The following is a 27,288-nucleotide window of genomic DNA, read 5'->3' on the forward strand; positions in this document are numbered from 1 at the left end:
TATGTTTTCTATACACACAAAGGCTTCAAAGGGCTGCAGAGAATTGCTCAGAGAGATCCAGAGCACATCTTGAATTGTTGAGTATTGTATTGTGGTGCATGGCGTAATTGCGCTTCTGTCAACGCCTGTATCTGCTGCGTGGGTTTGATGACACAAATTGCATTAATGTGGCTGTCTGCAACTCCAAAACATCTTTCTCTGTACTGGCTAGAAGGACCAGACTACTACGAGGGCGGTTGTGTTTTGTTCAGAGGGGGCGTTATATTGTTTTGTAAGAGGACAGCCTCTACTACAGTGTGTTGGACATTAATGCATGCCGAAGTCTGTTCTCAGATGAAAGCATGGGCACTTAGAGTAAGTCTGCACACTTACAGGGGCTGCATTCCAATTCCAGAACACTCTCTTCCAGAACACAGAGACACTCAAACGCTTATCACCCCACCCCATCACCTCATCCCATAGACTCACCCACCAAATTGCAGTTCAAGCACAAAGTCTACTTCTGCTTGTTGTCATGACAGGAGTGCTTCTGTCATGTCTGACCAACATCCATAAAAAGCAAGTACACTCACTGCTGCTGCTCAATTCACCAGAAGTTTAGCAGTTATCTGAGGATCGGTGTGAGAGACTAAAGCGGGATCCCACCTCCCCTCCCCTCACACCTCACCTCACCTCACCCTCCCTCAGGGTCCCACCTGGCCAGCCACCACACCAGCACTGGGCCAACACTGGGCCGGCACTGAGGCAAGAGAGACAGAGAGGGCGAGAGAGGAAAGGAGAAAGACAGATGGAAAGAGAAGATGTGAGAAGACGTGTTACAAGAGGACGAGCAGAAAATAGCAGCAAGCAACGTGAACACGCTCCGATTATGAGGAGACACGATACGGGGTAGTGTACTGGACCTCACACCCTATAGTCTCATGTCTACTGTCTCATGTCTACTGTCTATCCCTGGTAGTCAGGCCTAGCACAGGTGGGAGAGAGACACAGAGAGAGCGAGAGAGAGCGAGAGAGAGAGAGAGAGAGAGAGAGAGAGAGAGAGAGAGAGAAAGAGAGAGAGAGAGAGCAACAGAGAGCGGGAGGAAGAGGGGGAGGAAAAGAGACAGCAGAAGCAGAAAGTGATGGATGGAGACAGTTGGATGGAGAGGAAGTGAGGCAGTGAAAGAGAGAGAGCGAGAGAGAGAGAGCGAGAGAGAGAGAGAGAGAGAGAGAACGAAAGAAAGAAAGAGAGGAATATCCGGTGAGTGAAGGATGGAGGGCGCAAGCGACAGAAGTACAAAAAGGAAGTATGAGTGTTAGGCAAGGCGACACATTGTAATGTCACTGCCTTCAAACTGGCGCGCCATAAAAGCCCATCAACCCTTTAACACTGAAGTATTGATGAGCTGCGATCCCCAGCCGCTGTATATCACAGCCCGGCAGCTCCGGCCCCGACACAGCTCCCCTGACACGGGGCCCAGCCTGCCCCTCAAGCACTAAAGGCTCCGCGCCCTCTTTTCCCTGCCCATCTCTCTCTCTCTCTCTCACCCACTCTGTGTTCATCCCTCTCTCTCTCTCTGTTGATCCCTCTTTCGCTCTCTCTCTCTCTGTTGATCCCTCTTTTGCTCTCTTCCTGTCCATGCCTCTCTCTCTCTCCAGCCATCCCTCTTGCACTCGCTTCCTCTATCTCTCGCTCTCTGACCATGCCTCTCTATGTCCATTCAGCCATCTCTCTCTCTCTCTCTCTCTCTCTCTCTCTTTCACCTGTCTGTCCATCCATTTTTCCCACGTCTTCATGTCCAACTCTCTCTTCTCTCTTTCCATCTGTCTTTCTCCTTTCCTCTCTCGCCCTCTCTGTCTCTCTTGCCTCAGTGCCGGCCCAGTGCTGGCCCAGTGCTGGTGTGGTGGCGGCCCCGTCCTCCTGGCCAGACATCACCCATCCTGCCTGCAAGAATGATTATCAGGAATATAATTGAGAGAGAGCGCAGGAAGAGTCAGTGCAGCTTTTAATAGAGCTGTCTCCATCTCCAGGCTGCTAAATAATGCACTGCAGTCAGCAAATTTGGATTTAACAGATGGCATTGACCTTTTAGGGAGGCAGGAGGGAGGGACAGGGGGAGAGAAGAGGGGAGGAGAGAGACAGAGGGAGAGAGAGAGAGAGAGACAGAGAGAGAGACAGAGAGGCAGAGGGATAGACAGAGACAGAGATAGAGAGGGGTGTAGAGAGAGATGGAATGAGAGAGAAAGAGATAGAGAGACCAAGGGAGGAGAGGGTAGAGACAATTGGAGAGGGATGGCGAGAGAGAAAATATGAGGGAGGTGAGTGTGTGTGTGCGCGTGACCACAAGAGCGTGAGAGTCTGCGCAATCCATCAATTACATATTGTTTATTTGTCTTGTTGATTGTTATGGAGTTGCCCAACCATACATCACAGACGTGGACAAACAGCGTCAGAGGGTCCAGTTCAATTGCTCTGCTCCCCGCGATGACAAATAAAACCCCACTCAAATAATGGGAGAGGAAAGGAAAGTGCTTGTCTTCTGTCGGTCTGAGAGTGGTCAACTTTGCTGCACAGCATTCGTCCTGAGTAACACTGCCATCTACAGCTACAGGGGGCATTGCATGCAACAATTTGAAGTGAAATGAAAGCACAACTGGGAAATTCCAACTACCATTGTCATTGTGACACAGCACTCCACAGCATACAAGTGTTCACTGCACACTGCACACAATGAAATTGCATTTATGCCTCAACCATGCAAGGGGCAGCCTCCAATGGTGCCTGAAAGGGAGCAGTGCGGCAGGACGTTACTCATGCTCAGCGTACCTCAGTCATGGAGGAAGATGGGGGAGAGCACTGGTTAATCACTCCCCCCACCAACCTGGTGGGTCAGGAGTCGAACCGGCAACATTTGGGCTACAAGTATGACGTCTTAACCGCGTACCCATGACTGCCCTATGCCCGGCAACCTTGGGGCTACAAGTCTGACGCCCTAACCGCTACCCATGACTGCCCTATTTCCCCTCTGTCTCCAAAGCATTTGGAAACTTTTGTGCGTGTTAGAGCCATTATGATATTTTGAATATTTAGGAATATAATTTAGATTATTAGAATTCATATATTTAGAGTTTTGCTATTTAATAAAATATTTTTTTGAAATGTTTTTTTATTTTTATTTAGAGTAATTTAACAGGCATTTAGGTTTGGAACTTTTAATTTGATTGCGTGCGTAAAAGACGCATCCTCAAGACTGAAGTTACTGTGGAAAGAGCCAGACGGATTTGAGAGGCACAGATGTATATAGTTTTTTGACGGTGCTCGCTGTGTAATTAGGAAACAAGGACATTATATTTGAGAACCTTTTTTGTTAAACCCATTTTATTAAATAAAGATTTTTTGTTTATGAATGAAGAACCCAGCTTGCTCACGTACATTCTTTTCAAAAGTGCTTCTTGAATCCTGAATGACACAGATATTGGATCTGCTGCCATAACAGTGCATAATGTGAATCACATCATGTAACATGTTACACAAATTGGAAAAGTGAAAGGCATGAGTCCCCTAAAGATAGACCACCAAGGTTCATGGGTATACTTCATGTTATTCCTCAGTTATAGGCCCTACCTGAATTAAAACCATATAATATGGTCAGGTCGTTCCTGACTTCAGGGTGCATGACAGGCTGTATGCCATGTCTAACACCAAGCACATGATGCCACACCAATTACTGTCCAAAACAAAGTTATTTTATATTTATGAAGTCTCTTCGGCTATTATCATAAAACAAACTATGTCAGAACTATCTGCTCTGAATAGGCTACATGGAAGTACCACTTACTGGGCCCCACTGTGGCTCTAACAGTACAGCACTGGGCTGCTTCGCCGGTGACCCCGGGTTCGGGGTTAGGCCCGGGTCCTTTGCCAATCCTCCTCCTTCTCACTCCTCAGTTATTTCCTGTCCAATCTCTCACTGGCCTATCATATACAATAAAGTCACAAAATAGCAAAAACATAGGCTATCTTAAAAAAGGAAGTTCCATTTGCTAAACCGTATGTTATCTAAATGTAGGATTCTTATTTTCAGAATACAAGATTCAAGATTCAAGATTCAAGATTTTTATTTGTCACATGCTTCCTTGTGCAAGCACAATTGGCAGTGAAATGGGGGTTGCAACTGCTCAGTGCTGTGTTGGATGGTAAAAAATGAAAATAATAAAATAAATAAAAAATAAAAAATAATTAAAAATAGTTATTGTCTTAATTCAAAAAGCGGATGGCTTGAGGAAAAAAACTCTTACGCAGTCTCTCTGTTCTACATCTTATGGAACGTAGTCGTTTCCCTGAGGGCAGCCTTTCAAACATGGAGTGACTAGGATGAAATGTGTCTTTCATAATCCTTTGTGCTCGTGTCTTTGTCCTTCTTGCATATACATCTTGCAGCCCTGGAAGGATGGCGCCAGTGATTTTTTCTGCAGCATGCACTACTCTGTGCAGGGCTATCTTGTCCTGAGCTGTGCAGTTGCCATACCATGTTGTAATGCTTCCTGTAATTACTGACTCAATTGTGGCAGAATAGAAGGACTTCTGCATGTCTGATGGAATTCTGAACTTCCTTAGCCTCCTGAGGTGGTACAGACGCTGCCTGGCCTTTTTCACTACGGTGGTGATGTGAGGTGACCAAGACAGATCTTCAGAAATGTTGACGCCTAGATACTTGAAACAGCTCACTCTTTTCACAGGGGTACCAAAGATTTCCAGTTGAGCATAGTTCTTCTGATCTTTTCCTCTTCTGTAGTCCACCACAAGTTCTTTGGTTTTGGTGACATTGTATTTTCAGAATACATCGTGCATTGTTCCAAACAGCGAAAGGACAGCCATACAGCTAGCGACACCTACTGGAAAACGTATAGAAACAAACTTCTAGGAAACTTCTGGTTTAAAGTCCTTCTTGATTCTATCCAGTTTTAGCCCTCATTAGTTTTCACCCTACACTTGATTACAGCCAAAATGCAGGCCCTACTGACTCCCTATTGTAGCGCACAGCCAATGCGCACCCGTTGTAAACAGAGCTATCAAGAGACAGGCGACAGGGCGCAGGGAGACGAGCTGCAACTTGTAGTGGAGGCCAGGGTAGCAGAAATTTCCCCGCTGAAGTTTTCCGAGTTTCTCCCGGTCTCCAGGAAGTGAGCTCAGGGTCTCCTCGCGTGGATTGGTGGATATTGGGCTGGATAGCTTTGCAGGACGGCGTAGGAAACGTCACGCACGATGTGGGGGCCATGTCCGCCGCCCTGCAAGCCGATCCATCTCACAGCCCCCAAAAAAGCTGTGCAGGAAAAAAGGTGGTCCCACTCAAAAACACCGTTTCGAAGCTAAGGCTAGAAAATCCAAACTATGTCTAGCAGGCGCAGTGTTTACGCATTAGTTGAAGAATTGTGAAATGTTTTTTCCTCTCTTTCTTGATCTTGGAAGATGATAGAAAACACAATCAGCCGAGATAGTCGAAGAATTTGATCTCTGGAAGTGGAATAAAGTTAGGAAAACCCGAACCCAAAAAATGGAGAGAACAGCTGAGAGTGGGGTGAGGAGGTTGGCGCTGGCAACTAGAGGAATCCTGCCCCGCTACTCATCTATCGTGTCTGATTAAACTACAAGGTGAGATTTAAAGACATATTTTAAACAATGGTAGAAAGTTATCTGATGAATGCTAATGTTCAATGTGCTTTTGATAACCTAAAACATGGAAACACTGAAATTATAATAGTAGTCTAATATTGTAAGGAACGAACAGTGAACGCATTTCATCCAAATATTTTGCGTAAAAGCAGTTTGTACCTTGTTTATTTGGATTATGGGAACATGTGAATACAAACTTTCTTTGGCAAAGCAGCCACTGACAGTAATCTTGAAGAGGCCGAGCGAGGAGCTACCAAAGCCAGGGCCGCTATCGGAGTTATTTATGTAGCTAATGCTGCTGTGCCGTTACTTTCGCAAGTTGTTACATTGTTGTTGGTACTCAATGTTAATGTTCAATAAAGCTCCCCGTGGGACTTTTTCCACCCCTGTCAAAGTAAACCGGGTTATGCTGTTGGCTGACTGTAGAGAAAAGTGTGTGGTAGGCGAACAGTTAGGCTACCCAGGTAATTTTTGTAGGCTACAACTAAGGCATAATCGGACAGCACAATCTGAAATGGAGCCCACTGTTGGTGCTATGTGGTTATGGATAGTTGGTCACGTATGAGAAGGGCAGCTTGGCTGGTATGCTACTTTAATTACAAGACTAGTCGTGGAGGATTATTTAATAACTGTTAATTATCTGTCCACAAGTGCCCACCCCCTTTATGTTGTGCCGATGCAGAGGCCTATTGTAATTTCTGAACGCTACAATCGTCGTCAATAACATTTTCAGCTTTTGTTTACCTGACATGGCATGTTGAGATTCAGGCTGCTGTTTTCATGACATATAGACTCTAGCCCAATCTTCACATTTTTGTTTGTTTTGTTCCGGACATCATTTCCGAAAGGACTTTTAAACGTATTGTAGTCTGTCCACATGAATGCAGCACGCTATTCCAAAACAATTCAAGTAGAGCTAGGGCCATATTGCATTTTCAGAGATTTTTTGTTCGAAAGGATATTTTAGATTGGCTGATTTAAAAATGAAAAATAAAGTGTGGAATACACAGTTATTACTATTTTTATTTATTTATGTTATTTATTTTCTATTTTAGTAGTAGGCCTAAGTAATAACAACTTGGAGTTTTCCCACATTTGCTCCATCCTATAATGCTGTTATCACAAATCATTGTAAAGACTTCCTTGAGACTCGAATAAAAAGAAAATCATCATCAATATTGCCTTGTAATGTGCTTATGCTGAGTACATCTCATGGCTATGTATGTATTCGAGTCCTATGTATGTATTGGATACAAGTACCTCCTAAATGTAATGTAATGTAATGTTTGCTTTGTGTTTTTAGGAGCCTTCATAGAGTTAATTTTCCAGAGCTGGTACCAAGTAGACTGGGGAGAAAAGCAGGTGTGTTTCCGGCTTGCTGTACTGTGCTTTGGTCCTGCCAGGTGAGGCCCTCAGGTGTGCAGCTGCAGCCCGTGCTGTTGTTCCTGGTCCCCTTGGCCGTTGTGGACTCCAGCGTGGCTCTGCTGTGAGTGCGAGCCTCTCAGGTGTCCAGGCGTGGCCCCCGCACTCCAGGGGCTCTGTCCCCCGTGTACCATCCACTGTAGGCACCCCGCTGTGCACTGCTGAGCCGAGCTGCTGAGGTGTATGCTGGGGGTGCGATGAGGCGTGCGTGCGGGCCGCAGGGGGCCGGACAGGGAGCGTGACGTGCCGTCCGGTCGTCATGGGCTGCAGGCACAGCAAGGTGCTCCCCGAGGCCCCTGGCGACGTGCAGCTGGACCTGGTCAAGAAGGTGGAGCCGCAGACGCACCACACCGACGTCTACAGCATCTTCACACGCGGCGGCACGGGTACCGCGGGCACCGCTGGCAGGGCTGGCACAAGTGGCGATGGCTCCACCGAGAAGACCGGTTCCTCCACCCCCCACAGTGGCAAGAGCCTGGCTGCTGCGGGTGCCACAGCGGGCACTGCTGCCACCGCCGCCACGGTGCCCAAAACTGGCCAATCGCCTCCTCCCGCTGCTCAGGCCGCTGCCGCCGCACCCTCGGACCCCTCTGCCGAGCCTCGGCGGAACAAGGTGGCGCGATACCGGGCAAAGTTTGACCCGCGGGTCACGGCCAAGTACGAGATCAAGGCTCTGATTGGGCGCGGCAGCTTCAGCCGCGTGGTGCGGGTGGAGCACAAGGGGACGCGGCGGCCATACGCCATCAAGATGATCGAGACGCGCTGCCGAGAGGGGCGAGAGGTGTGCGAGTCCGAGCTCAACGTGCTGCGCCGCGTACGACACACAAACATCATCCAACTCATGGAGGTCAGTGGAGCAGGCCAATGCATGGAGTCATAGCAGGGCAGTGTAGTGCATGAAGGCATGTAGGGCAGGGCAGGGCATGGAGACATAGGAGTTTCATTAGGTGCTTTGCAATGTGAGCCATAGGCGTCAAAACTAAGACACTGTTTACACATGGATATTTTTGAAAACACATCAGCTTTGACTTCTCGTTTACAGAAATCTCCTTTCAAATTAAAAAAAAATATATTTACCCTTTAGGGGGGATAAAACGCACTTGTAACAATGAAGGTTTTTTTTGTCCACATGTCGTGTTTATACGTAAATATCCACATTTAACAATATCCTTATAAGCAGCACCTAAATGTAAGTAAAGTAAAGCACAGTTACCTTCCAACACAGGTGACTTCACAGAGTAGTTGATGTACAGTTACTGTAGGATCACATTTGTGGCAGTTGTTTTTTAGGTTTTTAGTAACAGCACACTCTATCTACCCCAGTAGAAACAGTGCAATAACAGGTGTAACAACAATGTTATATCATGTACTGTTTGTTGTATTACACCATGTATTTACTTGTACTTTTATTTTTGACGCCCTGTTAAAGGGGAAGGTCATGGGTTGAGTAGAAATACAATTTTAGTGTATGCGCTGTGTGCTGTGTTATGTACACTGTAAAACATTTCAGGTTGATTAAATGTTCAAGCTAAGGTCTACCAGTTGAGCTAAAAAATGCATGTTAGCTCAACTTGTTTTTGTTTCAACTCAGAAAAGAAATCAACTCGACAGTGGGGTATGCAGTCAACATTTCATGATGATTAAACACACCTCAAAGAGAAGATTGAGATAATGAAACTTGTCTTTGTTTCCACTCATTGAGTTAACAAGTTCATGTGTAAACAAAGACAAACCTCAAGTTCAGTTAACATGCATTTTTAAAGCAGCAAGTGAACTTGCAATTTTAATTTCAATTTCAAGTTTTACAGTTTTACACAAAATGATTACACTGTATTGGACAATCACATTGACAAAACAATGACAAGCATGTGACTGTGAAAAGGTTTCAGAGTGTGATGCACTGTGTGTTATAAATACTAATATCACAATGTGACAAGAATGAGAATCCCCTTGCAGGGATTCGACTTTTATCATCAGTCTTAACCAACCTGAAATATATTTTCAGTGTTATAGAAATGATTACTCTGCAATTGACAAAACAATGCTGAATTTGTCTTTCCAGTCAGATGTTCAAGACGAGCAAGGGTGTGTTTGGGTGTGTTCTCTTTTACAAAAGTGTAAAACTGTAAAACTAATTACTCTGTATTGACTAAACAATGGCAAATATGTCTTCCCTTGGCTGTCAGGTGTTTGAGACGAGCGAGCGCGTGTACATGGTGATGGAGCTGGCGACGGGCGGCGAGCTGTTCGACCGCATCATCGCGCGCGGCTCCTTCACGGAGCGCGACGCCACGCACGTGCTGCAGATGGTGTTGGACGGCGTCAAGTACCTGCACATGCTGGGCATCACGCACCGCGACCTGAAGCCCGAGAACCTGCTCTACTACCACCCCGGCGCCGACTCTAAGATCATGATCACAGACTTCGGGCTGGCCAGCACGCGCAAGAAGGGTGACGAGTGCCTGATGAAGACCACGTGCGGCACGCCCGAGTACATTGCGCCCGAGATCCTGGTGCGCAAGCCATACACCAACGCGGTGGACATGTGGGCCCTCGGCGTCATCTCCTACATCCTGCTCAGCGGCACCATGCCCTTCGAGGACGAGAACCGCATGCGGCTCTACAAGCAGATCCTCAAGGGGAAGTACAGCTACACTGGAGAGGTAAGCAAGCAAACGTCCATCACAATATGGCCAGCTTTGTTTTCCTGGACCCCGAAAGCATCATTGCTACGTAGTTAGCAACTAAGTCGGTTGCCAATGGGAAATTGCATTGCAACCAAGTAAGTTACTAACTTAGTTAGCAACAACACTGTCGAGAAACGCACCCCTGCTTAGTTCCTACCGTAAATATGAGCATTGGATGCCATATTTAGCCTTTTGGCATGGCCCCACCCTGGATGTCGCCATCTTGGCCCGGTATCCTGATATTGTTCATAGATGTTACCATCACCTATAGAAAATTGTGTATATTGCCTTGTCACTGATTGATGGAAGCAACATACCTGTTAAAATGGCAGCGATCTGACTCAAACCATTCATTCCAATAGAAACGGGTGGTCAATGTGGTATCTATCTATGTCCTCATACAGCTAAATGGGAGAGCCATGCTGCTTTACACTTGATATAAGGATCTCTAGCCATGATCTTCAACGCCAGTACAGCTACATAGTACAAAATGTTAATTCAACACTATTCGGAGAATATTTGTTCTTGCAGTAACTGCTGGAGAGGTATAGGTTTTGCAGCTGGTGAGGTCATCTGTACTGGTTTACAATGAATAGTGAATAGACTCTACTGTAGACATGCGAAGTCATCTTTGCTGTATTTGTCCTGAAGGACAAGTACAGATTAGGGATATCAATCAGCAAAGAATAGATTAATCGACTTCAGTCGCATCCCCCGTACAAGTAAATCCAAATGAAATGTAACTCTCATTGCACTGCCTCGAGCTCACGGTAGGCCTATTTGCCTTCTTTTGACACCCACTGTTGCTAGGGCCTTTCTCTGATTCCGAATTTTGTCCAGGGCCTTGTCCAGAACCCAGATCAGAGTTTATTTTTCGTTTAAAAAAACTTCTCCATCACCTACCCACACGCACTGACGATACCTGAACCTGATGTCACACAATCACATTCATGCATCATCACTAACTCTTATCTTTACTACAATGCAATTCGCTACCTGCTGCCACCTAGTGATAATGCCGCGGCACAGAGGTTGGGAAACACGGTCTTAGCAGCTCTCCTCCTATTTCCATTAGTAACTCCTGCATAGGTGAGGGTCTTGCTGCTTTACACTGAATGGATAAGGGATTCCATAACTGCTGCAGAATTCTCCTAAGATCAGATCAAATCCTCACAGTCGCACTGCACCCTCAGGAGGGGCTTGTCCAGTCATGTAATCTTCGTAGCCAGGGCCACTGAGAGTGTTGCCTGGGCCCCGGACAAAGTCATGTGAAAGGGCCCCCGACTCATTATATACAATGTAATGAGTACCCAATTCTGCAACCCCCCCCCTCTCCCTGAGCCTGAGACAACTGACCCGTTTGTCTCCCGTTGTATGCGTCCCTCCTCGTAGCCCTCTGGCTGTGATGTTTATACTGTAGCCATGAGTAGTGGCATCCTGCCTCCTGTAAATCAGATGCTGCATCACTGGAGCCTGCACAAGCCGTTTCACAACTCTAAATATTTCTGTAATATGTTTCACTGTAGATGAGAAGATTTTGAGGAGGTCTCGTGTGGCTGGTGGCTTCCCAACACGTCCTCCCACAGAGCCATAGAGCGTAGTCGAGTCACATTCGCATTAGAATGCACAGTATTAGCAAGAAGACCCATGTCCTTGGACATGCAAAGAAATCACTTACCTATCTGAGGTTTTGTAAAAACACTTAAAATACAAACATTTCTGTTGTTTTGAGATTTGTTCATCTAGTAATGTAACTGTAGAATAAACAATGTAATAACTGAGAGTCCTACTATAGACAGGCTCATATGAGGTGTATCCGAGTGGTATTCAAACAGAGATGTGATATTTACTACAGTGCAAAGATGCTACACTCACCGGCCACTTCATTAGGAACACCTGTTACAACTGTTCACTGAGGCAAATTTCTGATCAGCCAATCACATGGTGGCATCTCTATGGATTTGTGCATGTAGACATGGTCGAGATTATCTTATGCAGTTGAAACCGAGCATCATAATGGGGAATAGAGGTTATTTAAATGACTTTGAACATGGCATTGCTGTTGGTGCCGAAAGGCTTGATTTGAATATTTCAGAAAAGACTGATCTACAGGGATATTCACACATAACCATCTCTAGGGTTTACAAAGGATGGTACGAAAAAGAAAAAAAATACAGTGAGCAGCGATTTTGTGGGCAAAATTGTTGATGGCAGAGGTCAGAGGAGAATGGCCAGACTGGTTGGAGCTGATACAAAGGCAACTTTAAATCAAATAACCACTCATTATAACCGAGGTATGCATAAGAGAATCCCCAATTACACAGCACATCAAATCTTGAGGGACTACAGAAGCAGAAAAACACATTTGGTGCCACTCCTGTCAGCTAAGACCAGAAAAATGAGACAACAATTTAGCCAGGCTCACCATAAACGACACTAGAAGATCGGAGACATGTTGCCTGGTCTGATGAGTCTTGATATCTACTGCAACACTCAGGTGGAATGGTCAGAATTTGGCACCAACAGCATGAAAACATGGGTCAACCCTGCCTTACATCAATGTTTCAGGCTGGAGATATAATGGCACAATTTGGGTCAATTAGTTCCAATTTATCTTTGTTGGAATGCCACAGCCTACCCAAGTATTGTTGCAGACAGCAGACATTCTGAAGGCAAAAGGGGTCCAACCCAGCACTAGAGAGGTATTCCTAATTAAGTGGCCGGTGAGTGTATATTTAATCCAGAGTATGGACAACAAGTATGGGGACAGCTACCTTACAAATGATCAGACACATATTTCATGAATATTTCGTATCATAATACACATAATCACTGTTGTTATGTTCAGTAGAGATGTTATCACAGTGAGCTGCAAAGTAGTGAGCTGAGCTGTAATCAATTATATCCAATTATCAAATATTCATGGAACGTGGCCCCCTGATATTTGTTAGGAATAATACATTGGAATACAAATCACATTCTTATTACAGAACAGGAACAATGTAAATGTTGTGTCAGAGATGGTGAGAAGAATCTCCTAGAAAATCTTTGGTTGTGTTCATGATTCTGTTATTTATGTATGCTTTAGTCTAGTAATTGGAAAATGGTGAGATCACCTTATTTGTTAGCAGTCAACAACCTCCATATGCCATAGTTTATATGCTATATGTACAGCAGACACTATTAGTGTGTAGATCAGCAAGGCTTTCTATATGTAAAGATATACAGTTACACTTTACTTGACGCCGGTGTCATATGCATGTCATTACACTGTCATAATAGTGTCATGACACAGTCATAGATAAGTCATAAACATTATGTCCATGTCATAAACATTTTATGACTGTTGGCTTTAAGTGACATTCGGTACTGGCAAAGACAACCTTGGGTTAATGTTTATGACACGAGCATAACTGTGCCATGACACTGTTATGACACTGTAATGACATGCCTATGACACCAGCGTCAAGTAAAGTGTTTCCAGACATACATTTGATTTAGTAGGCATTACAAAGCAGCAATAAGAGGATGCAGTTGGTAGTTGTGATAGAGAAGGCATTCCAAAGCAGTAATAACAGGATGCCTTTCTTCTTCCTGCGCTCATTACAGCATGTGCTGGTGATTTCACAGGGATTTGATCAATTCTGCATTTCAGCAGCACTTCTCAGCTTTGAGGGTTTTCAAGTGCTTTTTGTCTTTGTGCACATCATCTTTTTGTTTGTCCTTTTATTCCCCAAAATCTTTTGAGGCCTGGAAAACTTTGGTGTACCGGTATTTTTTTCATGAAGCTTTGGATTTTTCATGGACCTCGTGAACTTTTACTGATTTACTTACGTGATAGAGAGACCAGCATCATCTTAGATCAGTTGAGAGAAAAACCTTTGTATGGGAAGAGAGTGAAAGACACTCTGGTGGGCCTGATTTTTGATAACAGGGATAAACTCTCTGTGATTACAAATTCATATATTGGGGGTGATTGAGGGGACACTGACTTAAAAACACACTATGTGTCTGCAGTGAAGCCTGCGGGTTTGCTTCTGTCTCCACAGGGCCGATTCAAGTTATTTTGAGGACCTACACACGCAGTAAAAATTGGGGTGTCAAAAGTGCAGAGTAACTCCAGATAGAGCATTTCCAACAATGTGGGGAATCAGCTCACTCCAACAGTGGAGTCAAAAGCCAGTGTCAACTACCATAGCTACAGGTGGCTTGTGTCATTGCAACTCTACAGTGAGATGATTACCAACTCAACAGTGTCGTTGTTGACAATATGCAGAGTAGAATTGACTGACAATGTGACACTGACCATAGAGTAAGATGTACTCTATTTTTGAATAGTAACAAAATGTTATTTGAAATGGAGTGAATTCCGACTCTTAAAAAAGAGTTAAATTGACACCATATTTTTACTGTTTAGGCAAAGAGGGACCACTACTGTTCAATGACTCTGCGGTGGCAACCCTCCCCCCAACCCCGAAACCCCCTAGAAACTGATGACACACTCATTTTTACTTTAATAAAAGACATGAACTGTAACCCTAGTTAGTTACATAACACACCTTTAGCCAGCAGTGTACCACTAGCGCACAGTGTATTCATTAAGCCAAACACGCTCACACACTTTCTCATGTAGCCTGGGAAAATCTCCCATGAAAGCAGATGAAAAGGGGCCGTTTTTCGCTGTGTCATGTCCTGACCGCCGAGCGAGCAAAGTGTTGCTGAAAAACGACCCCTTCTTGACTCCCTCGGTCTGATATGTGTGTAGTGTGTAGCAGAGTTCACACACTCTGTCTGATATGTGGGTAGTGTACAGGGTTTGCACACATCTCATATGCGTGGTGTGGGCAGAAGGGTTCCCACATCTGGGGTGAATTTCTCAAAACCAAAGTTGCTTACTACATTAGCTACTTTGATGTTTTCAATGCATTTTCCCATTGGCAACTACCGAAGTTGCTAACAGGCTAACAACTTCTCTTTTGAGAAACTCACCCCTGACTTGATACTGTATGTGTAGTGTGCAAGTTCACACAAGACTCTGATACTGTATGTGTGTAGCGTTCAAAAAATTCACACACTCAGTCGGTCTGATACTGAAAGCGTGTAGTTTGCAGCAGGGTTCACGCACACTGTCCGATAGATTTATAGTGCACAAGTTCACAGACTGGGCCTGATGTGTGCAGCAGTATTCACACACATGGCCTCATACCTTTAGAGTGTGAAGCAGGGTTCACACACTCGCTCTGGCATGTGTAGTGCGCAGGTTCACACGCCTAGTAGTAAATAAGCTCTCTTCTGCATAGATTATGGAAGTTCACAACCTCACAGTAAATAAAAAAGCTCTTTCCTTGTTCAGCTGAGTGCAGCTAATGCAGGTTCACTACCACTGTTGTAAATTAAAAGCCCTCTTCTTCTTGTGCCTTGGTCAGATATGTGCAGTGTGCAGGTTGACAGCCCCATAGTATAATATAACCCTTCTGCTTCAGGCGAAAGAGTCTCTGGCGGCGCCAAGCTCTGTAAACCGCACTCCCCCCCCCAACCCCCCACCTCCACGGGGTGTGTGCTGCCCACGCGCACACGCGGCAGCGATAAATAACCTTCCGGCAGATTTACTGTGGCGCTTTGGAGTGTTACGGAGCGCGCGGGATGATACATACCTGTCACCGCCGGCAAGACATATGTCATGTGTGTCACGGCCGTGTGGAGAGAGATTTATCCCTCAGAGCTGTGTGTTTGTGTGTGTGTGTGTGTGTGTGTGTGTGTGTGTGTGTATGTGGGGGGGGTGGTGTGTTGCACATAATCAGCTGATGATAGTCAATATGAGCTCAGCTGTTGAAGAAGTGTTGCCTTAAGATGAGGTTGCGGTTGAAGAGGTGTTTTTCAAGATGATCTTGCGATTGAAGAAGTGTTGCGTTTAGATGGTGGTGTCGTTAAAGAGAAGAATAGGGCCTGTCTGCCGCGCAGGTGTTGTCAGTGGCACCCTGGTGAGGGACAGGTGGGGGATCCGTCACCTGCGCGATGACAATGACGCCGCAGTAAAATCCTTTACGGCCAGTCAGAATGGCACTGATGGCGTGAGGCCTGTCCTCTGTCTTACCGTCAACCAGGCTGCCTTCCTTCAGCTTAACCATTTCAATTTGGATTTCAATTTCAAAGTGGTCTTACATTTATGGATGCCCAAATTGTGGTTACACTATTTTATCATTGCAACACATTGGTCTTGAGGATGCGCACGCACACGCGCACACACACACACATACACACACACACACACACACACACACACACACACACACACACACACACACACACACACACACACACACACACACACACACACACACACACACACACACACACACACACACACACACACACACACACACAGAGTGCAGCTGCTCATTTGCACATCGTCACACGATATGCTAGCCACATGTCTACACGGCTGCTATATTGCCTCTCTGCATCTCATTTCATCCCTAATACAGTTAGGCCCATAAATATTTAGACACAATTTTCTTCTTTTTGGGTCTATACACTATCCCCATGGATTTGATATGACGCAAACAAGATGTCCTATAACTGCAGACTGTCAGCTTTAATATGAGGGTATTTGCATACAAATCGTGTGAACAGTGTAGGATTTAAAACAGTTCCTCCCAGTGCCTCCCAACTTTTAAGGGACCAAAAGTAAATGGACAGACTTCGTTCACTTTTCATCATGGTTGCAAATGCTTTCCAGTCAATTAAGTCAAATTGCAGCCTTAAATCTGCAATGCATAGACAACACTAGACACTGGGTTTTATCCCTGGTGATGCTATGGCGGGTCCTCTACTGCAACAGTCCTCAGTTCCTGCTTGTTCTTGGGGAATTTTCTCCTCAGTTTAGCCTCCAGCAAGTGAAACGTTTGTTCAGTCAAACTGAGGTGACGTGATTGACTTGGCCATTGCATAGCAATCCACTTTTTTGCCTAAAATGGTTTGCATGAAGCTTTGGGTCAGTGTCCATCTGCACTGTGAAGCATTATCCAATGAGTTCTGCAGCATTTGATTTAATATGACCTGATAATATAGCCCAAATTACACTTGGAATCATGAGCAGCTCCTTTCCTTCTCTAAACTCTTTTCTTCTCATGTTTTGTACAAGTAGACTTTTGTCTCATCTGTCCATAGGATGTAGTTCCAGATCTATAAAGTCTCTTTTAGACATTGATCGGCAAAGACAAATCTGGTATTGCTATTTTCGATGCTCAAGAATTGTTTACATCTTGTAGTGAACCCTCTGTATTTACTGTGGTGAAGTGTTCTTGATTGTTCTTGATCTTGTTCTTCATTGTTAACTTGGACACACATCCACCTTCCTCCTGGAACCTGTTCTACAGCTGGTCAACTGTTGGGAGACTGTTTTGTTCACCAGATACAGAATGCTTCTGTCATCTACAGCACTGTGTTGCTGTCCAAATATTTCTGGGCCTGACTGTAAATGTGAGTGTGTATACGTGTGTGTACGTGCACGCACGCTCGTGTGTGTGTGTGTATTTGCGCCTGCCACATGTCTACAGGGCTATATTGTCTTTCTGCATTTCATTTCTAACAAATGTGTGTGTGTGTGTGTGTTTATGTGTGTGTGTGTGTGTTTATGTGTGTGTTTGTGTGTGTGTGTGTGTGTGTGTGTGTGTTTGTGTGTGTGTGTGTGTGTGTTTGTGTGTGTGTGTGTGTGTGTGTGTGTGTGTGTGTGTGTGTGTGTGTGTGTGTGTGTGTGTAGCTGTGTGTCTGTCTGTGTCTGTGTGTGTGTGTACATATCTTTACCGGCAATGAGTGTGTTCCTCTGACTCTCACAGGTGCTCATAATTGGACGGATGCAACATGTGGCCCGAATCTTTTTAGCTAGTTGCTTGAGGAGCTGTGGCCAGTTTAGTACAGCTGTATCCCCAATAGGGCTGCACGATATTGGAAAAATATGCGATATACGATAACATGACTGCATACTGCGATATCGATATTACTCACGATATTTATATACATATATTTTTCCCTCTCAACTTGCCATTCTACACTTAATCATCTATAAAACAACTGAGAGCAATGTTTTATCTCCAACATTATTTTTATTAGGAAAAAACATGGCTAATATACAGCGTGAACTTAAAATGTCAACCTTTTAATACCTTTTTCTTAACCTTTTCACCAAATTTGCTGTTATTAAATTTTAACACTAGATAATTAACCAACTTTTGCAATACGTGTATTGCAAGCCGTGATATCGCGATAACGATACATTTTCGACATATTGTGCCGCCCTAATCCCGAATGTACATGCACAGTAGCTTTACTGTTAACTGGATAGCCCAGATTAATATATGTATGATGCATACACTATACACACATTTATCTTTGCTGTATACTGTGTGTGTGCATGTGTGTGTGTGTGTGTGTGTGTGTGTGTGTGTGTGTGTGTGTGTGTGTGTGTGTGTGTGTGTGTAATGTATGTGTGTGTGTGTGTGTGTGCAGTACAGTGGGCTCCTGTCTACAGTATACACACACCACCAGTCTCTTCCCTATTCCTCACATCACCGCTCTCCTCCTGCTCCATTCACACACCCACAGTCTCTGCACTGCAGCCACTTCGCACCACCATGGTCTCTCATAGGGGGGTTTCACAGTGCGTGTGGGGCCGTTTAGATGCTAAATGGGCTTTGTCCACCTCCTTACCCTGCTGTAACAACCCACTGCAGGCCTGGAAGAGACGGACCAATGTTTGTACGTCACTACCCTTACCTACAGCCAGTGGACAGGCTCAGCGGACATAGGGGTGCCGTGCCAACCATGTATGCAGTACTGTACTGTACTGTACTGTACTATACGCCTCTCTGGTGCCAACAGCATATACAATACGCACCATTAGCTACCAGGAAGACACCAACAGGGCCTGAAATGATCCCCCTGGTTGCCGTCAGTTACACAACCCGGCGCTGGATCCAGGAGGTTGCAGGGGAAGTAACGGCCGGATGAAGGAGAGGGTGTCATGAGGCCAGGGCGCTGGCTGGAGGTTTCTCCTCCTTCTCCTCTCCAGTCCAGTTCTGCAGAAAAGGGGGAAAAAACATGGATGGCGATGAATGAGCCGTATTGATTTTGGATAGCAGCTCTTAGTTGGGTTTTTCAAGCAACTGTCCAGAAAAACCACATCAAAAAAGATTCCTCCCTGAAGACCCCCAACACCCACTCCCAGCGCGCGCACACACACATACACACACACACCCACGCACGCACACACACGCACACACACACACACACACACACACAGACACACACACACACACAGACACACACACACACGCGCGCGCGCGCAAAATCACAACCACCCAGAGAGATTGTCGAAATCTTCCCAGCATTGAGGCATAACAGCGGCAACTACTCGGCTCCTCAAGCCCACACACTAACATGGCCGACAGTGGTGATGAAACGGCTCAGTTGAGTCTCCACACCATGTTGCTCCACTGAGGGAACAAGCGAGCGGAACTAACACACATGATCCCCATGATCCAATGATCCCCCTCAACAAGACCCCTCCGCTTGGGGCCTCCTGCTCCCCCTGGGGGCCGTTATACATCATTACAGCCCAGTCAGCATGTCCACTGAACAATACAAGAGAGTGTTGTGGTACAGTAAGGGGCCAGCCGACCGGCCGGCAAGCAGAGCTCTCCCTCTAGGCTGTAATGGGAGATGGGCTTATGTCTTAAGTTGTGTGCTAGGACCATTAAGAAGCCCATTGAGGCGGTTAAGGCACATTCATAAATCATCTCATGCTACACAGAGCTGGATGATACAACACATACTGTAGCAGCAAGAACATTTTGTTGTACTGTTATATCAAACAGTAGTTTCCTAAGGTTCTGAATGGATCTATAGTCTATTTTTACTGATCCGCATTTCATTATTTCCTTGTTCACATACTTTACCACATCTGTGCCATACAGTAGGTTTGCTTTGATTATATTATCTCAGGGACTATACCATAGTCTGTCACAGAAGTGAGTACACCACTCACATTTCTGGAGATTTGTAAGTATATCTTTTCATGGGACATTAAAGAAATTTCAGTGAAGACTGAACAGTAGCCAGCGTACAACTTATATAGCTGCTCAAATGTATTGTTCTCTCAAAATGATTTAACATAAAGCCATTCATGTATCAAAATGCACCTTACAAAAGTGAGTACACCCTATGTAAAACCCCATTGAGAGGATCATAATCTGCTTCAGTAGTCAAAGTACATGTTGACATGCATGTTTCTTTGGGGGAAATTAAGCTTCCCAATGTTGAAGGCATTCATGTAGCCCCAAACGCTATCAGTCCTACGACCATGCTTGATTTTACGGATGGGACACATTTTGTTCTACAAATCACTTTTTTTAGCACCACACATGCTTGACACTATACTATGGGCTTACTTCACTTTTCACCTAGACCCCCTGTATATCTATGAGTAGTGATAATTTTATCTCAATTGTGATGTTATACCAGCTGTGCTTTGAGTAGATATAAGTGATCAGAGGGAGAAAATCAACTGCTCTCATTCTCACCATTGTGTGTACATTTCATTTTTACTGTGGGTTTACAAAGTCCTTAATGTGATTAGTCTCACCCCATTACAGCCCGGCTGTAGTGATTGTAACATACGTAACTGTATTATGCTTGCATTATTGTGTGACTGATCTGATTGTTCTCGTTCGCAAAATCATACTTTAAATCTTTACTGTGAGTTTAGAAAGTACATATAAATAACTGTACTTGTATGCTTGTATGATTGTGTACAATGCCACAACTGTATTTGTATGCTTGTATAATTGTGTACAATGCCACAACTGTATTTGTATGTTTGTAAGACTGCATGACTGATTCGCTTTGTTCTTCTCCCCCTTCCCCCATGCGCAGCCGTGGCCGAGCGTGTCGAACCTGGCGAAGGACTTCATCGACCGCGTGCTGACAGTGGACCCCAGCGAGCGCCTGACGGCGGGCCAGGCCCTGAAGCACCCCTGGGTGGTCAGCATGGCCGCCTCCTCCTCCATGAAGAACCTGCAGCGCTCCATCTCCCAGAACCTCCTCAAGAGGGCGTCCTCACGCTGCCACAGCACCAAGTCGGCCCAGTCCACGCGCTCCACCAAGTCCAGCAAGGCCCGCCGAGCGCGCGAGAAGGAGCTGCGAGAGCTCAACCGCCGCTATCAGCAGCAGTACAACGGCTGAGCCCGGCCACCAGGGGGCTCCAGACACAGGGGCGAGCCATGGGACAGGACCCTTACGAGGTGCCCACTGGGCTGGGGTGGGGGCCCAATCGGACGGCCTGGCCTGTGGAGCCTGAAGGACTCGGCATTGGGGCTGGTGCCTACTGCCTCGCGGCACTTTTACTGTTGCTTACAGTCTCTCTCTTAGACTGCTAAAGCCCTTGTTGATATACCCCTGGAACACAGAGCCAAACCAGAGAGAGAGAGAGAGAGAGAGAGAGAGAGAGAGAGAGAGAGAGAGAGAGAGAGAGAGAGATGGATAAAGACAGAACAGGGAAGGGAAAACAACCAAACAATGACTCTCCTCTGTTCGTGTTTGTTCATTTTTTTCTCCTTTCATGTGATCTGTCATTTCCTCCTATGTTTGTGTTTTTTTTCTTATTTATTTATTGTTGTGTTATGTCATTATCATTGTCATGGTCACATTCATGCCTTTATTCCGATTGTATCTGTTGAACAGAATTGTAGTCAATGAAGTCTTTAATTCAGGAAGGGTTAGTACAAAAATGAAGTCAGCTTTCTCTTTATTTTATTCCTTCCTAATTTGCTGTGAATCGTTCTTGGGGCATCGTGTTCTAGACTCCCCAAGGTGGTGGAAGTATACTGTTCCCTGTTTCTGTATGTTTAGGGTGTTGTGTCTGGTAGTGCTTGGTGTTGATTCATCACATCGATTATATAGGCCACATTGAAGGATGATTTATAATATCTACCTATATCCTCTCTTTAATCCTGATCAGAAAAGAACAATACATTAGTGGAATAGACCATGATAGTGCAAAACCACTTATGTAAACCTCATGAAGTCCTACACGTCTGTGGCAAAGGTTAAAGAAAAAAAATCAAGCCTCCAATATTTCAACTCACTGATAATGGGTCTTTGCAACACCCTAATTATTTGTAGATTCATAGAAACATGGAAACGTCAGTGAGAGAATTGTTTGAGAAGTCCAGAAATTTCAAATGCTCTTAATCTTGCCAAACAAATAATTGTGCTGTGTTACTTTTAATGTGTTTTATGTTCTCATTAGCTATGGTGGAAAATGAAGAACTATAATGGCCCTCATGCTCCTCAACCTTCAAGTGTTGTGCATTTTTATCTCCTCACAGAATGTGGCCCATACTAATAGACATGGTATTCTTCGATGCCTTCGTGTAATGGCCAGAATACATGAGGAATGCTTCCACAATTTCCAGAAGAAATGATTGTCTGTACATTCCCTCGAGTCATTCCAAGATTCAGTGTGTAAAAAAGTGTCCATGTACAGGCATATCATATCTCTCTGATTTTCATTCTGTTTCAAAGTTTATTTTGATAGTCCATCAACATTTTCGTAAGGATGAAAGATTTGACTTTGTCCATTTCCATGTGTCAAGTTTTTAAACAAGAGTGCAATGTAATGTGATGGAAATATGTGTTTGGTTTTGCTCAAATTACAACCATTGTTATTTTAATGACCATTCATTCCCTTCATACCGTATGTACATGCAGCTTGGTTGACCACAGCATACTAGCTCCAGCTAAGCACCATGCTGATTCCAGACGTTAACGTGTCTATTCAGTCATACATGAAACAACTGAAAAGTGCCAACTATCTCATGGGTCATGTTCTTGTGGAGTACAGTAACCATTTTATATGTTTTGGGGACACCACTGTCGTTTCGCCTTTTATACGTATTTGTTTTTTCATATTCTACCAAATATTTAATTCCAGAAATCGTTAGACGACAGATTAATTTTGATTTCGGAATTGTAGAGGAATACTGTGTTGTCAGTGAAATGTACGAGGCCATTCAAAAAGATTTTTTTAAGCAATACAAAGGTCTGGTGTCCATAATGTCCAGGTTATGTTTGGGTACGCTACCAAAAAGGGAAGAGTAATAGACTTGGTACTGAGTTCCTCATATCAAGGTGTCTGTACTGCATCGTCATCTCTGCACGTGTTAGAGGGAAATACAAGTAATACATCTGAAGAAATCAACTCAACACTGAGGGAAATATAAGTACTACATCTGAAGAAGTCAACTCAACACTGTCTCCTTATTGGAAATGTATTTGTGTTTGTTTCTTAGATGTGCATGTCCACCGTTTCTGTTTGTGTATGTGTCTCAATGTAAGGATATGCATAGGTGTTTTGTTCATGTTCATTTTTGTGTGATAAAAACAGTGAATTTGTACAGTTTCTTATTGTGTACGATGTTGCTATTAAAGGGCCTGAAAAGACGTCTGGGTGGTTATTCATATATCTTAAAGCATACCAGTAGGCCTATACTTTGCCCTGTTGAAAATTGGAGAATATCTAACCCACATTGACCTTTGGAAATACATTAAAATAAAACTGTGTTGGAAGTGCTCTGATATATCTGGTATTCTGATACACGCCATAGGATATGTCTGACACAAGGAGGTCTACATTACTTACTGTATCATTGGTCTGACATGAACAATTGTAGGCTATTCCTCCCTCTGTAAGAAACACTTGAAAGGTGCACTGTGTAGCCTAGGATTGTGAACAGAGTAGGTGTTGCAACTCTGCTGCTCATTGAAACAATGCCTATTGCCAAAATGTATCTTTTCGTGAATATTTACTAAATAGTAATCTAATAATTACTAGTATGGCCAAAAAAATACAATATGTTTTTCAGGGGAAATGGTGGAAATGGAGAAAATCCTCCTCTTCATGAAGCCTATGAAAAATTACATTTTCCCAGGTGGTAAGCATTTGTGAAAAATATAATGTTTGAGAATGGGCAGCATGAATTCTGGAAAGAAATGGCTAAAAATATGAATTGGTGCACTTTTAAGACCTTAAAACAGGGGTGAGGAACCTTTTTCATTCAAGGGGCCCCTTCATATTCCTCCAAGGGCCATACTATGAACACAAACCAGATGGGTCATCAAGGTTTACAATGGTAAAAAACATAGGGGAAAAGGTTGGGAACCACTGGTGTAGAAAAGGCCTTACTTTGATTTATTTGTTGGATTTGTTGTCATTACTGTATCATTTCTCGAATGCCTGCACGTTCCACTATATGATTGGCTTCTCCTGCTGTCACTTGAAGAATGTGGGCGGGGACAATGAAATTCTCAAGTTACAGTTCAACTGGCAGGGAGACAGGCAGGAACCAAGGAACATCTAGAAAACAAAACATCACCAGCTGGATGCCCACGCTTAACAGTTGTTCCAGTGCGGGGTAGATATATTTTACACATCCAAGGACTTTGCATAGCCGCATCGATTTAATGGTCTTTTCCTTGATGTCAATTCACAGCTGCATCTGGACCAATTGACCAGACAAGTGAGTGGGGTATGAAACGTTTGGTGCTAACTTTAGCCTTTAGCCTGCCAGCTAATCATATGATACACATCCTTTCAACTTGGCAAAATCAGACTTTGTCCGATTATTTACAATGTGTTGTTAGTGCTGTCATTATTATATCTGGGTAGCAGTGTCCATCCCCGTGGAGACTGTGTATACAGCTGCACATCTGAACAGAAAGCACATGTCATCTCTCAGCCTCCTTTCTAGAACTACCCTTTGCTTTGCTATGTGGAAACGTTATGTGGCTAAGAGCTAGCCAGCTGTGTTTGCTATCAAGCTAGCTCTTAGGTAAGATGGCTAATCTATGCTAGCTGTCTTGGTCCTTACTCTGACGCTTCAGTCAGCCGTTTGTTTATGATTGAAGCCAGGACCTATCATTGAACACCTTTCGCACCGAGGCTTTGTTATGTTAAACGAACAAAATACCTTAACATATCTTCCGATAACTTCTGTAAACTACTACGGGATCCACGTGAGTTAATCTTCTTACTAGCTAGCTGACTCCCTTGTATTATTTCTATGGCTGACTCCAGCCTTTACGTAATAAACTTCAAACTACAGTTATGTTACGGTTGTGTATTTGGCTCACACTAACTGGAATTTGGTCATACAGTTTGTCTCTGAGAAGATGTACAAATGCTGTTGTCCTACTTACAACTTTGTTTACAATGTGTCAGATTCAACCACTCGAACTTGAAAGGAAATAGTGTACTTAATGTTTTGATACAAATGTGTCTCTATTAAGCTGTAACTTGCTTCTTCTGAAGTTATCGCAGTATGTGCCCTACAACATACCCCATGGCATTGGTGTGCATGTCTTCTGTTTGTCTCCCCCCTTTCGGCAGATACTCCATGCCTTTGTAGCTGAGCCACAATGCTGAGATTGTAACCTTAGAATGCAGACGTTGAAACTCAAGTCATGGAAGATATTGTAACTCAAGTCATGGAAGACATTGTGGAACAGTTATGGCAGGCATTCATTTGGGGGAGACTTAAGCGTGAATTTGTGTTGGAGAGAGCGAGAGATAGAGAGACTGGTAGGCCTGTGGCATGCATGTCTGATATTTGGAGGGTGAATAAGGTGGGGAAAAGCAGACAAAGGAGAGAGCTGACTTGGATGTTTGGTGTCGCTTTCTCATGTCCGAATCATGTTGTCACAAGTCTGTCCTCTGGGTCTTTATGGCAGCAGGCTGCATGCAGCTGGTTTGGTTACACTAGTGGGTGTCTGCTCTGCAGTGCACTGAGCAAGTAAAGGACCCATCTGGCCAGCACATTTGGGAGCCACAACCCCCCACAGTGTCCAGGCCTGACCTGTCCCGTCCCGGACCCCTGCTCCACTCCACCACTTTAGGGTGCTCTGTTCTGTAGTGGCGGAAATAAGGCACTCTGGATAGCCATTATGTAACCCATGTGTGCGCGTGCAAGCATGCCCTTAAAAATGTTCATAGCCCAAGGGGCTGGCTGCTCTATGCACCACCTCACCCCGGCAGGAAATGCAGTAAGACCAGCCCTGCAGCTGAAGTTAGAGGGTTTGTGTTTGGGGTTGGGGGTGGGCGTTATAATTTAGAGGGTGGAGGGCAGCTCTGCTGAGCACAGAGGGATTCATAATGAAAAACTAAACCACAGAGAACAATTTAGCTTCCAACATACGAGTGCTATTTAAGACTGTTTACTCAGCTTTTTTTAAGTAAACGTATCCTTCCATTGAAACCTTTGTGATAACTGGCCTTGTACCATCCACCCGCATATAGCAGGGGTGTTATGATGAGGTTTCAGAGCCACAGGAGGAGCCCGTGCTGCTTGGATAGAAACTGATGTTATCTGTGTTCTCACCTTTCTGTCTTTCCATGCCTTAGTCCTGCATTATGCAGCTAAGAAGTGAAGCCTGCGGAGTCCTGGCACCTTAGTTGGTGTCTAACCTGGGAAACTAGATGGGGGACAGCCTAGGTGAAATACTGTATATTGTGGAGTGTGTAGTGAGCTGAAAGACGCCCTATCCCCTAAAACAAAGCAAAGTAAAATGCCTGCCATGCATAAAATAGTGCAGATTTACATCTGATCTTTTGATGACCCTGAATTATAATAGTTTTGAGTCGCATAGTGATCAAGGCCAGCTAACCCTGAGATTTCATGGTTAAGTAAACAGAGCTTCTCTCTTTTCTCTCTTCTCTTTTTGCTTCTCTCTCTCTCTCCCTCCTCTCACTCCCTCCACAGGTCTTTTGGTCATCAGTGAGCATCGAAGAAAGTAGTTTGTTTTTCCTCCCTTGTTGGCCACCAATGAGCTGTCTGCATCTCGCCCTCAAGTCAAGATGGAGTGCCTGACCCCGGGCTGGCACCAAGACTGATTTACACCCCTCCCCCCTTTCCCGAAAACTCGCCATCCCCACCATGGAGAGGAAACGCCGAAAGAAATTAACTCGATAGGAATATGAACCATGCGTAGATCTGCCTCTGGTGGATTTTGGACCTGATCTGAAATCTGGCCTGTTGGACAGAAACGCACCTGATGCTTTTGTTTCTTTTAGCCTGGCTTGCCACATTGATGCGCCACACACACTGGCTTACCACATTGATGTTGTGCCCTGTGTCTGACTGTTGAGAGGCGAGCGTGAGCAGCCTGGGCGCCACACGCGCCACACACAGAGGGACAGAGGCACGGAGGTCTCCATATGACCTTTGACCTGAAGAACGCCATGGCGACGGCGGGACCGAGCGTCCTCTGGCTCTCCATGATGGCCACCTTGCTGCTGGCCCGCCTGGCACTCGTCGGCACGGAAACGGACAGAGAGGAGGACGCCACCTTCCACCAGCATGAGGGACTGCAGGCCCCCAACTGCTCACAGATGACACTCAAGGTGGAGTTCTCCAGCAAAGTAGTGGAGCATGGTAAGCAAATAACTACCGTACTAATTACAAAAGTAGTGGA

The 27,288-nt window shown here is 44.8% G+C and overlaps 2 protein-coding genes across 3 annotated transcripts in view; both read left to right on the forward strand.

The window, feature by feature from the left end:
- Positions 1-5,294: 5,294 nt before the first annotated feature.
- On the forward strand, positions 5,295-23,270 carry pskh1 (protein serine kinase H1). The gene is made up of 4 exons (XM_063197450.1): positions 5,295-5,632; positions 6,957-7,922; positions 9,262-9,738; positions 20,695-23,270. The coding sequence occupies exons 2-4, from the start codon at positions 7,335-7,337 to the stop codon at positions 21,001-21,003; spliced, it is 1,374 nt and encodes a 457-aa protein (XP_063053520.1). The 5' UTR covers positions 5,295-5,632; positions 6,957-7,334; the 3' UTR covers positions 21,004-23,270.
- An 859-nt stretch (positions 23,271-24,129) lies between these two features.
- The window catches only part of mbtps1 (membrane-bound transcription factor peptidase, site 1), a 53,945-nt gene continuing 50,786 nt past the window's right edge, over positions 24,130-27,288 (forward strand). Inside the window, exons 1-2 of one of the 2 annotated variants that reach the window (XM_063197453.1) lie at positions 24,130-24,347; positions 26,577-27,248. In XM_063197453.1, coding sequence (XP_063053523.1) covers positions 27,032-27,248 — 217 coding nt within the window. In that variant the 5' untranslated portion in view covers positions 24,130-24,347; positions 26,577-27,031. The remainder of the gene's footprint in view (positions 24,348-26,576; positions 27,249-27,288) is intronic. The other variant, XM_063197451.1, reaches the window with a different exon arrangement.

This window comes from Engraulis encrasicolus, chromosome 4 (genome assembly GCF_034702125.1).
Source record: "Engraulis encrasicolus isolate BLACKSEA-1 chromosome 4, IST_EnEncr_1.0, whole genome shotgun sequence".
Classification (NCBI taxonomy): Eukaryota; Metazoa; Chordata; class Actinopteri; order Clupeiformes; family Engraulidae; genus Engraulis; species Engraulis encrasicolus.

Excerpts from the sequence above, each read along its gene's own strand:
- pskh1 (XM_063197450.1), top strand. The coding sequence starts at position 7,335 with ATGGGCTGCAGGCACAGCAAGGTGCTCCCCGAGGCCCCTGGCGACGTG. Across the intron at positions 7,923-9,261 it reads ACATCATCCAACTCATGGAG|GTGTTTGAGACGAGCGAGCG; the intron begins GTCAGTGGAGCA and ends CTTGGCTGTCAG. Across the intron at positions 9,739-20,694 it reads AGTACAGCTACACTGGAGAG|CCGTGGCCGAGCGTGTCGAA; the intron begins GTAAGCAAGCAA and ends CCCCATGCGCAG.